The sequence below is a fragment of the Carettochelys insculpta genome, chromosome 30, assembly GCF_033958435.1.
Source record: "Carettochelys insculpta isolate YL-2023 chromosome 30, ASM3395843v1, whole genome shotgun sequence".
In the NCBI taxonomy this organism is placed as follows: Eukaryota; Metazoa; Chordata; order Testudines; family Carettochelyidae; genus Carettochelys; species Carettochelys insculpta.
Genome location: NC_134166.1, coordinates 6,325,378 through 6,337,939, shown reverse-complemented (window position 1 = coordinate 6,337,939; position 12,562 = coordinate 6,325,378). Strand labels below are relative to the sequence as shown.

The window sequence follows — 12,562 nt, the reverse complement described above, 5'->3', positions numbered from 1 at the left end:
ATTGGTGTACGTTAATCATCTATCTTTGTTACAAAAATAATGGTATGTGTATAATTTTAGCTATTTAAACTGACATCACACTTCAATACTGTCTGTCATCTAATGTTTTTATAAACACTTTCAACCCAATAGCAGGGTTTGGAGGAAAATGAGCATGTCTTCTCCCAAACTGTAGTCTAAACCATAAATATTTTAAAAATGCCAGTTTCAGATACTTTGGTGTGGGCTTTTTAAATGTTACAGTCAACAGTGCAAGGATGCAACTGTTTTTGGTTCTTTATTAGGGTATGTTGTCTGTCACTATACAGCTAGTGCTAACAAAGATGGGACCAGCTGCCAGTGTCTAGCCCGCTTAGAGAAAGGCTAGCCAATATTTTCAAGATAATCTACACCCAGCTTGCACTAGTTTCTCTGCGGTTACTTTCATTTGGGAGCTATGGCAGTAATGAGGTACAGGCTCTAAAATTGTCAGTGTAAATGCAGATTGCTTCACCTATTAGCTCACATTTTCCCCCTTGATAGCGCCCCACAGGGGTTGAGGATTGGCCCATATTCATACACAGAATGTGTTTGCTCTTCAGATTACTTTGGGTGATGGGCATAATTCCCATTGACTTCACTGGGGCTAGGATTTCACTTTGTGTTTACAGATGGTAATATTGTCTAGAAGGAAGTCTGAGTGTGGGTTTTGTGGTGTGTCTGTATATCTTCTGGCTTCTAATTTAAGTAAGTGTTTCATTTTAATGATTTTGAATGTCCTCTTTCAGGAGAAATAATTCAGCTTGGGATGGAGAGGTGTTTATTTTTTTTCTTTCCAGCTCCAAAACTTTTTTAATAATTGTCTTAATTTTCATAATGCACTAGCAGAACAACTGCTGTCTTATCTGTTTTTTTTTTTTTAATTTGCATTATCAGAGTGCCTGGGAGTCTCATACATGGCCCAAGATCAGTGATAGAAAGCACTGTGTGAACACAGCCAGTAAACTCAGCGACTATTTTTTATTCTAAGTATAAGATGGGTACAGAGAAACCAGCAGGGAAGTACAGGAAACCAGTGAGACCATGTGGGTCATCGTGCTGTCAGTGGTCTGGATACACAAGCCATCTAAGTTTTTTGTCCATGCCTTTTGTAGGCATTGTAGCAAAGGAGAGTTCAGAAGGATTTTTCTAAGGAAAATCAGATTTTTTTTTTTGAACGTTTGTGGGGGAACTCCTCTTGAGCATGAGGAGTAACATAGACGAGAGCGTGAGGTGCCTGTTTGAATCTTTAACAAGCAAGTGATGGTGGCTGATGACAGACAGGAGTTAACTTTTTTGATGCTGAATGAGAAAGTGATACTTGGTGTGGGAAAAGGCCGTGAAGTGCCTTGCAAGTAATGACAGGTAACCTGTGATTGATATGTGATGGAAAAGAGGGAGCCAGTGGAGGGATGCAAAGAGAAGAATGACAGTTAAAGTGACAACTAAGAAAATAATCTTTGCAGTAGCATTCTGAATGGATGTGATGGAACAAGATTGCATTTGTCAAGAGCAGGGAAAAGGATGGTGCCATAATCAAGATGTGAGGTGATGAGTTACAAATGTGTGAATGAGCAGGGAAGATGATACCTTGGAGTGAGATGTTAGGCAGTGAGTAGTCTGTTAATACAAAACCTTATTTTAACAGACTTCACGAATCAGTGTTTGAGAGGTTTGGCATGGTGGTTAGGCTGGTTTTGGTGGGTATTAGTAAAGTTCTACTGAATTATTTTGGCATAGGAATATTTCATAAAGCTAAATTATCCAAAAGTGTGAAAATTTAAGAGGGGTGAAAGTATACAGTATGACCCCAATTGTATATGAGGAGTCATATATGCTTGTGTGCATTATACAAAGGTGAACATATAACTTCCAAGCTGACTCTGATTACACATTACCCTGTGTCTTAATTATTACCTTCCCTCCACCCAGACATGTAACTGCAGTTTTTTTGTACCTGCTTTGTAGTTTGATTAAAACCGGTTACTAATGCTGTTAAATGTAAATGGCTTTGCTTGGCAAGATGTGGTGTTGAGTATCAGGTGCCAGAATTTCAGTACAAAAATTATCTGGAAAACACCTCATTTGGCAAGATCATTAATATTTTAAGTACTTTTGTAATCCACTTAGATTCTGTTTATGGCCTCCAAAAACAAAATATTCCGCAGAAATAGTCGACGTACCTCAGTTGTCCATGGTGAAGTTCCTTTTTGTCTCCACTAAAGTTCTAGTCTTTGGAATAGCCCTTTATTTTCAGTCTGGTTATTCGGATGTCAGTGCAGTCTGTGTGTAAAATTAGATTAATTCCTGTTGCCCTTTGCTTTCAAAAACCACTTGGATATGAGCTCCTTAAACCACACTTACTTTTCAAAGGCAATTTACTTTAGGCTCTAGTAAAATACTGCATTATCATTTACAGGTTTGTATTAACCTGCAATGGAATATTTAAACAGCAAGGCCCAGTGGAGCACCCTTTCCTAGAAAATAACTTGATGTGAAATTTAGTTTCTAGTAGGAGTGTTAACATTTAACCAGTTAACTTGAAAACCTCACCCTAAATAGATGAAGCTCACCAGTTTAACCAGTGGGAACTAGAAAAGGCCACTGTGGCTTACTGGTTATGGTTAACTGGTAGAAGTTGGAGCAGCGACCCCTCCCAACTTCCCCCATGGATGGAGGCTGGAGTGTCCTGCCTGTGGTGCACCTGGGCCAGGTCACCGTGGACAGGGGCAGCTCTGGCCTGGCTGAAGCACCCCAACCCCTTCAGTCAGTTAAATGGTTAAACCTAGCATTTAACCAGCTGGCTAACTAAACAGGATTTTCCATCCCTAGTTGCTACAGTATTTATTTGTCTGCCATAATTACTTTATGCAGTGGTGTAGTTTTGTCATTTCCAGGGTATTAAGGAGACAGTGTGTGAGGTAGTATCTTCTTGGTTCAACAAAATATTGTATCACCCATGTAGTTTATCTCTCTAAAATTTGAGTTATAATGTTTAGTTATATAAATACTTGATATTAATGATGATAGATTAAAAATGGCAATGTTGTCGTGAGGTGAGATCTAAGACCTTACTGCTAATCTAGGGACAGCTAGAGTTTGAAAGACTAGTAGCAAATAGTTTTCGAGTTTGTAGGAAACCCTGAAGATTGTAATATAAATTATAACGAGTTTTTCTTGGCTTCCTTATTTGGCTGCTTCCCATCCTTGTCTAGTTCAGTATTTTATGCATAGGATAAAAACATAATTTTTCAATAATAAAGCTTCTTTCTGGAATAGATTGTAAAAATCTGCTTATATTTGTATAAGCTTTGTATAAAGTATACTTGTATGATGCTGATGACCTGAAGGGGCTGTAATGTTTCCTGTGTAGGATCTATTAACTTAACATATTTGCTTTTATCAATTTTATGAACAGTTGATATGTTGTTAGTGATGTATTACACACACGAAATTTCTTATGATTTGGGGCATATGGAATGCAGGAATAGTGTAATTTTTTTTGTCTCAGATGTTTAACTATATGATTTAATTCTTGAACTATGGACAGTTTAAAGTAAAATAAGAGCAGTTGTTCATCTCCAAGGATGGTTAATAGACGCTTGTGCAGTTTAACTAAATTGTATCAGTCCTCGTGCAAGTTTTTATTTAGAAAGGAGAAATCCAGTTGGTGGTAGCAGAATATAAAATTGTTCATGCAGTAATAATATTACTGAATTATTGCAGTAACAAATAAGCATACTTATCTCCTCCAGGCTAAATTCTAAATTTTGATGTTTAAAACTTATAGTAATTATTTACTAAAACTTGCAAATGACGCCATATTGAAGAATACTATTCCTCAACATAGTTGGTGCTAACTGCAGATGAGGCTTTGAGCAAAAACACTCATGACAATTTTTCCTTTTATAACAATTTAGTGGATATTGGTGTGATTCAGATAGAAAATTTGAACCACTGTTTCAGGCAGTCTCAGCAATTTAAGCATAACTAGCTATCCTTTGTAAGAGGATACTCAATAGTACGCAATATAGTGATTGCTGATCTTAGGTTTTAAGCTGTTATTGTTGATCTTTGAAACTCTTTAGTCTTTGTTTATTTGTATATCAAACTTCCTCTTCTTGTATTTTAACTTAGCAGCTGTCATTGGCTGGAAGACTTGGGTTGACAGTCCCTACGTGTGTTTTCTAATGTTGTTGTATCCGTGTTTGTCCATGGATATTAAAGAGACAAAGCAGGTGAGGTAACTTATCAGCTTCTGTTGGTGGATGGGATAATCTTTTGAACTTCACAGAGCTCTTCAGGTCTGGGGATAGTAACCAGAGTATCTAAGCTAAATATAAATCAGGGCAGATTTTTTTAAGTGATCTCCTTCCGCATGTGTGAATCCCCTCATGCTTAATTTGTTCCAAATTTTGTTTTTGTCTTAGACACACTGGTTACCTTGCCCAGATAGAGGAAGAGCAGTCTGTGAAGTTTGAAAGCTTTTGCCTTCCATAAGCTGAAGTTGGTCCAATAACATCTGTTACTAGGAATGCTTACTGGTTACGTGCCAGGCTGGTAGGTTGGGTGGCAAGACCTCACGGACACAGGGGGTCTGGTTGACAGGCCCTAGGTTTAACCAGTTAACCATTTTAACATCCCTAGATATTACCATTGCCTCCTTTGGCTGTGTTAATCCCTGCATATGTGTGTCTGAACAGGACCCTTCACTCTGCCTTTCTTCCGAAGTCTGACAGGGCTAGATTTTTTATCTTCAGAGCATGCATGTATTAAAGGTGCTGGATAACTGCAGCTTCTTTTTGAAACCAAAAACAAGCCCTTAGGCTCTCGCAGATCATTGGGGGTTGGTTGGTTGGTTTGTTCATGCAGGGTTGTTACTGTGCAAGTGAATACTAGTTTAGTTTAGCTAAGTTCTCAGTTTGCTTGTTTTTAAATACAGATGAAATTTGACCAATAGTCGCATCTTACAGCTTATAATATCCTAGTGAAAACCCAGTTTGGGTAGTAGTTCTACTCAACAGCTGTATCTGTATCCATATTGCATTTGGAATACTGAAGCTGTTGCAGACTGAGTCCACTTGAAATAAAATACAGTGGCTTATGCTATTGACTTTACATTTAGCAAGCAGAAATTCACAGATGTATTGAATACGTAAGAATCTTCCGAACTGGCACCACATGGAATACTGCCATACAAACTTAATGCCTTTGTGAAAATAGGAAAAAAAAATTGTTTGGCCAGTATAGAAATTCAGAAGTTGTAATAATAGTTAAGTATGCATTGAGGTGCATTGCTCGGATTTCCAAGTTTTTGAGGCAACACTAGAAGTTGCTGGGTCTGTGTGTTTGGAAGTGAGGCAGATTTTGACATGATTGCAAATTAAATTTTGATTTAATGGGTCAGTAAATTCCTGATACTGATTTTTTTTTTTTTTTTTTTTTTTTATAAATAAAAGCCTTGACTTGAAGTGACTTACTCGGCAGATTGATAATGTTTAGTGACTGACTCTGCATGGGAATTAAATCTCTCAGAAGAAGTTAAATACTTCAGAAGCATGTTTGCCTTAGGAAATTAGATATTGTGAAACTTTTATTCATTTGGCTTATAGATCATGGACAATTAGCAGTTTAACTGCTTTCCTCCTAGTGAGTCTACTGCATATATTGTCTTTCTTTTTAAAGGAGTAAATGAACAATGCATTAAGATTTTAAGGCTATGTCTATATTAGCACCCCCCTTTGGAAAGGGGGATGCCAATGAGACACTGTGGGATATGCTAATGAGGCATTGCAATGAATATATAGAGCCTCATTAGCATAACGGTGGCCGTGGCACTTCAAAAGTGCTGCTTTTGATCACGTGTGGCTTGTCTACACGGGGTCTTTTTCAAAAGACCACCACGCACTACGAAATCCCCTTATTCCTATAACTAAATAGGGATAAGGGGATTTCGAAGTGTGCAGGGTCCCTTCGAAAAGGTCACCTTGTAGACGAGCTGTGCGCGATCGAAAGCAACGCTTTCAAAGTGCTGAGGCTGTTATGCTAATGAGGTCCTGCATATTCATTGCAGCACCTCATTCGCATATCCCAGTGTCTCATTAGCATCCCCCTTTCAGAAGGGGGGTGCTCATATAGACATAGCCTAAGAGGTTAATAAATCTGCATTATTGCATGTTCAACATACATAATAACCCACTTGGTGGCACCTGTTTCTTCTGCAATTAAAATAGTTTTTTGAAAGGCCAGTTCATTGCATGCTGAAAGATTTACACGGTTGAATTTGATATTGATAAGTCTCATTTGTTATCCTTTCAAATTGGTGGCTGGCATTAAAGTGAGATGGATTTACTTGAAAGATACAGTCAGTCTCACGGAATTTACTGTTGAACTGCATCAGGGATTGGCAACCATGAATAGTGAGTGGCTCTCATGAGTGGCCTCCTTTACCTGAGTTGGCCACAGCAGCCTGTGGTCTACTGGGGCCCCACCTGCAGCCACCCCCCAAACCCCTGCACCTCTCGTGCTTTAGGGCACCAGCATCTGTCATGTTTTCATACTGTGGTTTTGTCTTCTGGTTTGTTTTGGTAAAAATCTTTTCTCTTCCTGACATGAATGATCAGAATCTTCAATGTCAAATTGTCAGCTTTTAAAAGAGCTGAATTTGACCATGCATGAATATTGGGTCCTAATGTTGCCTTACAGTACTGCAGATGGCAAATGGAAAGCTGTGTGCCGTTAGCTTTATCAGAGAGAAAATGGCACTTACATTGCAATACAATGAGGTCTCAGAGTATGCGAACCCAGAGTACGCAACCTCACTTTTATGTGGCTGACTCCGATTCCTACAGTAAACCCTGGAAGTGCGTGATTTCCAGTTGCCCTTAGCTTGCTCCCCTCAGCCCCCGACTCCACCACCAGTTCCACTCACCACTTGTGCATAGCTCCTGCTCACCCCCGACTCCCACCTCTGGCTCCAGCTCACCCTCCCTGGTTCAATCCCCCTGCTGGCTCACCACTTATGTGCAACTCTGGCTCAACCCCTACCTCATGCCCAGCTCTGACTGTGGCTCACCTTCCCCTGCATGCAGCCCCGGTTCAGACCCCCTGCGGCCTGGCTCACCACCCACGCAGGGCTCCAGCTCGCCACCTCCATGCGCATCTCCACCTCTCGCCCCCCTGCAACTCTAACACACCCCAGGCTTAGCCTCCCACAGCCCCAGCCTGCCTCCAGTCTCAACCCACCCCAGGACTTACCTTTCTGCTGCTTCCCTGGCTGCAGAACGTGTGTTCCGCTGGGGGAAAAGCCAGACACACACTTAAATCAGGGTTACGTGAGGGTGCGTGGAACGGAAACCTCGCATAGTCTGAGACCTGACTGTGTGTTTCTTAAATCCAGTAGAAGAGTTCTATGAAACAATGTTAAATATGATGTCAGTCAGCTGAGCAACTGGTCGGGACAGACACTGCATAGTGAATGTGAAGGAAGTTTGAAGATCAGTGCAGGTGCATGTATACCAAATTGGCATCTTTCAAAAGGGGAAATTGATGCAAATAACAAACTGTTGGAAGAGACTTTCCCTTGTTCTATCCTCTACTCCTAAGCAGTGTTCCCACTAACTTTTTTCATCCACATGCTCAATAAACTTTATATGCACTGAGGCATTTGCAGATGTGTACTGCCATGAGAAACAAATGCTGTGAGCTGTGGGCACTGTGCTAATCAACTGGGTGGCAACAGAATCTCTCCTGGTTGGCTGCCCAAGCACTTGGCTTACAGGGAACAGTGATCCTAGGATATACAATGTGTGGTGTTGAACTTGAGGTTTGGTGACTGGTTTGGCAACAGGTTGATGACTTGCATTTAGGCATTCTGATGGGGGTGTATGTTTTAAAAAATGGTTTAACTTTTTTCTTTCCTGCTGAGATTCTTAATTGTATTTTCTAAACTAGGTAAAAATTGGGATGTGAATGCAGCTCTAAGCGATTTTGAACAGCTGAGGCAAGTTCATGCTGGGAACCTGCCACATTCCTTCAATGAAGGGCGCAACTTTAAACCCATGGAAAAAGAAGCCACTCGATCCCTGCGGCCACCACTTCAGCGACAGGATGACATCGTTCAGGGTAAAGCAATATTTCTTTAGGATTTTTATGTTCATGTGCAGCCATATGGCAAAGGCGATTGAAGGCCTTTTTAAAATACAGTGGAACAGACTCTGTCCCCAACTTTGGCAATGTAGGGATGGAACACAGCTAGGGGAAAGCTCCCTTGATACAGAAGCACATTGCAGGGTCACTTATAAATGGTTGTTGGTTACCCCTTATGTTCCTCTCCTGTGTATAGTGCTTACTGGGGAGTACAGCAGTGTTGTATTCAGGGTTGTGCTGTGTATAGGCAGCTGAGTTGGAGATACCGAATGTTCAAATTTTTGAGCAACCAGGGGCCATTCCAACTTATGTCAGAGGCTGTTTCAACACCTCTAGCAGCCCAGAATTCATAGGTCACAAAAGGTGGTGCACAGCATGTTTGCTCCCCACTTCCACCAGCTGTGCCTGTTTGGAAGGGAAGCATGGAAACTGCTTTGTCTGTCTTCATGTGATTATTTGATAACAAGCTGAATTTGAATCCAGATCGGAGTGTTTGTGAAGGGTTGAAGCCCCTCACTGCAGTTGCTTTGGACTTTTGTCACATTTCCCACTTGAAGATCTCCAAACGCTTTCACAAATTGAGCCATATAACTCCTGGATGATGAAGGCTTTAATTTTAGTGTTGGATGTGGAAATTGAGGCATAGAGGAGCGAAATGACTAGGCCAAAGTCATATGCAGAGGGAAGAACAGAAATGAGAATACAGCTTAAGATGGAATCATGAGACCTATGCTTTAATGAGTAGGTTATGGTCCTTCTCCACATCCAACTTTGCTTTTCTTCCTTTTCCTTTTGGAATTAGGAATGCTTGCCAATTCTATAGGCTAGGGCAATTTAGATTCTTGCCACAAAAATAAAATGCAAGTTGAAGGCAATGTAAAATGAAATGCTTTTACTTTGAGGGAAAGTGGATCAGGAAAGACACACAGGCCTTATCTCACCTTATTGTTCTCTTCTCTTCTCGCTTCAGAGAAACGTCTGTCTCGGGGCATTTCTCATGCTAGCTCCACCATTGTCTCTTTGGCCCGCTCCCATGTCTCTAGCAATGGTAGCAGTGAACATCTGCTGGAGATGCCCATTTGCACTTTCCAGTTACCTGATCTCACCGTGTACACTGAGGAATTTCGCAGTTTCATTGAACGAGATCTCATTGAGCAATCTATGCTGGTAGCATTGGAGCAGGCTGGTAAGTGTAATCCTGTTTTTTTTGCCACACCCCACCATCCCCCAATGTGATGCAGTGGTAGCAATTTGTGGCAGTGCCAACTAGAAAGCTCTGGTTTGCAAGCTTTGGCTGTAAAGAATTGAACATGTGCACTGTATCTATGGAGGATAAAGTTGTTTGATCCTTTCTATTGCATAGAAACAATAAGGTTGAGAGAAGTCCATAACTGGGCATAAAGCTACTTTGTTTTGTGTGTAGGCACTGTATGTATGTGATTTGTTTAATATTTCTAAACACTACTGTGATGGGGCTTACTTACCATGCTGGCACCTCCTGCTGGTCATCTTGGGGATCAGCTCCACAGGTTGGTGTGCCCACTCTGGGTGGTGTCTGTCTTTGTCATTTTTGCTCCTGGACCTGTGCTTCTCTGAAGATTGCAACATTCTCTTGAAGACACAGCTCTCTGGCCATGCCGCGATCTGTGCTCCTCCTTTCATGGGGGTGTGTGCACTGCAGTCGTAATGTCCAGCCACTTCCTCAGTGAGGAAGAGGTTGGAGCTGGACCCACACACTGACGCAGATCTCAGTCCAGGGACCCTGTAGATGACAGCTATATGCTGCATCCCCATCAAGCCTCACAATATACTTCCCTGGGCCATTCCCCTGTGGCCCAAGGACCTTCCTTAGCCTTAGCATAGTGCCTTAGCAGCCAGCAAGGAGCTCTCTCTCCAGCTTCTGCGGTCCCTGCTCTGCTCTATCTGCAGTGCTATTGCTCCTTCCTTTTTCTTTTAGCTACGGGCATCTACTGACACCACTGCCCTGTAGCTCTTAGTGGGCCTGTCGGCCCCTGATTGACTGCTCCTTGCAGTCCTCTTACTGACTGCTTTTCATGCAGCCTCCTTAGAGCTTTTTTAACCCATTACATGCCAGCTTGGATTGATACTCTTCACTTCTCCCTAATATTTAATTTATGCTGTCTCCTATTTGTTCAGTCATTGGCATGAGAAAGGAGAGAATATTTTATACAACACACCATAGCAGATCACAACTGATGTCTGTCAATATACATTTTTAAGTGCATGATTTGAAAATCTGATGCAAGGTAACTGCCTAAGTCCAGAACCTGAAAATCCCTATGACACTGATGCAGAAATAGTGCAAGAAGAAATGCATGCTAACCTTCAGTTTGCTGTAGGAGGGATCTCATAGTGAATACAGATTAGTGTAAGGTTTCAACACATCTATTTCCCAGGTGAAAGGATACTGTGCAGTTTGCAGATAATACTTGGTTTGTGTATGAGGGGGGACACATACTTTACCAGGACTTTCTAGAGGGTGGAAGCATGGAGTATAAAAGCCAATATGTATAGCATTATGACTTGCATTATTGAAGCACCAAGGAGCCCCAGTTGTGGACTAGGATGCCATTGTGCTAGGTGCTGTACATGTACAGAATAAAGACAGTCCATGCCCTCAAGAGCCATAGTGTAAGATAACGAGAGTGAACAGATGGATATAAATAGACAGGAGAGCATAAGGAAACAGTGAGTCAATATTGTTCAGCGTGAAAGGCATGGATCTTGCACTCCAGCAGCCAGAAAAATTGTGTCTAATATAACAACCATCTCCATATGTTTTATGTGGATGCAGAGTGTAGCTCTGGAATCTCAGACAGTAGTTAACATTTCATTCATATCTTGTGCTGCTTTAATAAAGGCATTTGGAAGCTGAAGTATGGGAAACCCTAAATAAAGTAGGTGCGATGGCTGCTGTGGGCTAGTGATTTCTCATGTCGTAGAAGCTTACTGCAATCAGGGTGAATCAAGCTAATAAACTTCAGATTTCTTCAAAATCATCATCGTTTATAAAAGGAGTCCTGCTTCGAGCTAACGGCTTGGAGATAACTTCCAAATTCTAATCTGGTCAAACACCCCCTGGCTCTGACTTTAAAATAAAGAAAAAGAGAAAAATATTCTGCAGTCTACCTTCATCCTTTTTTTGTTGCACGACAAATACATATTTCCAAATAAAAGGATACTTTCCTCAGCAGGTAATGTGAATTTTTGAGAGGCTGCATTTTTAGATTTAATCTGCTTAAGTGTCTAATAAAAATTCTGTGATTTTGGAAATTGATAATTGATACTTGATCTGGGTGATATTGTTACTTGTAGCTTTGCCATTCATTGGTAGTGAAGCCATCTTTTCTAATGAGAATACGTTGCATGTATCCCAGCATTGTGTCATAGCTAGATAGATAATGGAGTTGCATTTTTTAATATGGAACGTTCAACACACAAATGCTCTCTCATGATTGAAGAAAATTTACTTTAAAATGTAAGTGGGTAACTCAGATACATTTTATTCAACTGATCTTAAACCCACTAGAGCACATGTTACATATTTAGTGGTTGGACCACCTGGGAATGAGGACTCATGGATTCTTTTCTTTAATTGCTACGGTAATAGGCTGAGAAAGGAGTCTAACTGACTGAAGCAGACTGATTATTTGATTAGGTAATAGGTAATACTTACCAGATAGGTACTCAATTAACTTAACAGATGTCTATAAAGAGCTTTGAAAATGAAATATAAATACATTCTGTATTTAATTTAAATACTGTAGGTATTTTTAATCAGGAAAAATTCAACTGTATAAAATACTATAAATGTTCCAAGCTTAATTCAGAACAATATTTGAGTAACAGTTTCAAATTTTAAATTAATTCCTCTATTTGTATTTAGTGTGCGTCTACTAGTGTCTTTAGTGGATGAAGTAACTTACTGTCTAATTGTCAGCTACATAAAGCACCTTTTGCCCTAAGTTGTGTAAAAGGGTAGCAGAGTTGTCAGTAAGTATAATTTACAACCACTTTAAAACTTTTTTGAGCCGTTAGAATGGTGAAAATGGGCCTTAGTGTAAATGAAGCCTTATCCATGCTGAAAACCCTTTGCCCTGCTGTAAAGACCCTACAAACAACAATGGGAGGGGGTTCTGGTCATGTAGGTCATGGGCCCCAAACTTTTGAGCATCCTCACCTCTCTTTGGAGCCAGGAATGGGGCCATGACTCCGGGGGTGAGACATGGGGTAAGGAAGCTGAGGCTGGACCACAGGCTTAGGGATGAGTCTGTGGCCAGTGAGTGGGACTAGAGCTGGGGTGGGCCCCCCTACCTGGCCCCACAGAGGCTGGCTTTGGCCCTCACCCTCTTGTCCACGTCCGTCCCACACCCCC

General features: G+C 41.0%; 1 protein-coding gene across 2 annotated transcripts in view; it reads left to right on the top strand.

The window, feature by feature from the left end:
- The window catches only part of OTUD7B (OTU deubiquitinase 7B), an 81,266-nt gene that overhangs the window by 38,724 nt on the left and 29,980 nt on the right, over positions 1-12,562 (top strand). The window contains exons 2-4 of one of the 2 annotated variants that reach the window (XM_074981008.1): positions 4,449-4,578; positions 7,972-8,142; positions 9,137-9,352. In XM_074981008.1, coding sequence (XP_074837109.1) covers positions 8,079-8,142; positions 9,137-9,352 — 280 coding nt within the window. In that variant the 5' untranslated portion in view covers positions 4,449-4,578; positions 7,972-8,078. The remainder of the gene's footprint in view (positions 1-4,448; positions 4,579-7,971; positions 8,143-9,136; positions 9,353-12,562) is intronic. The other variant, XM_074981007.1, reaches the window with a different exon arrangement.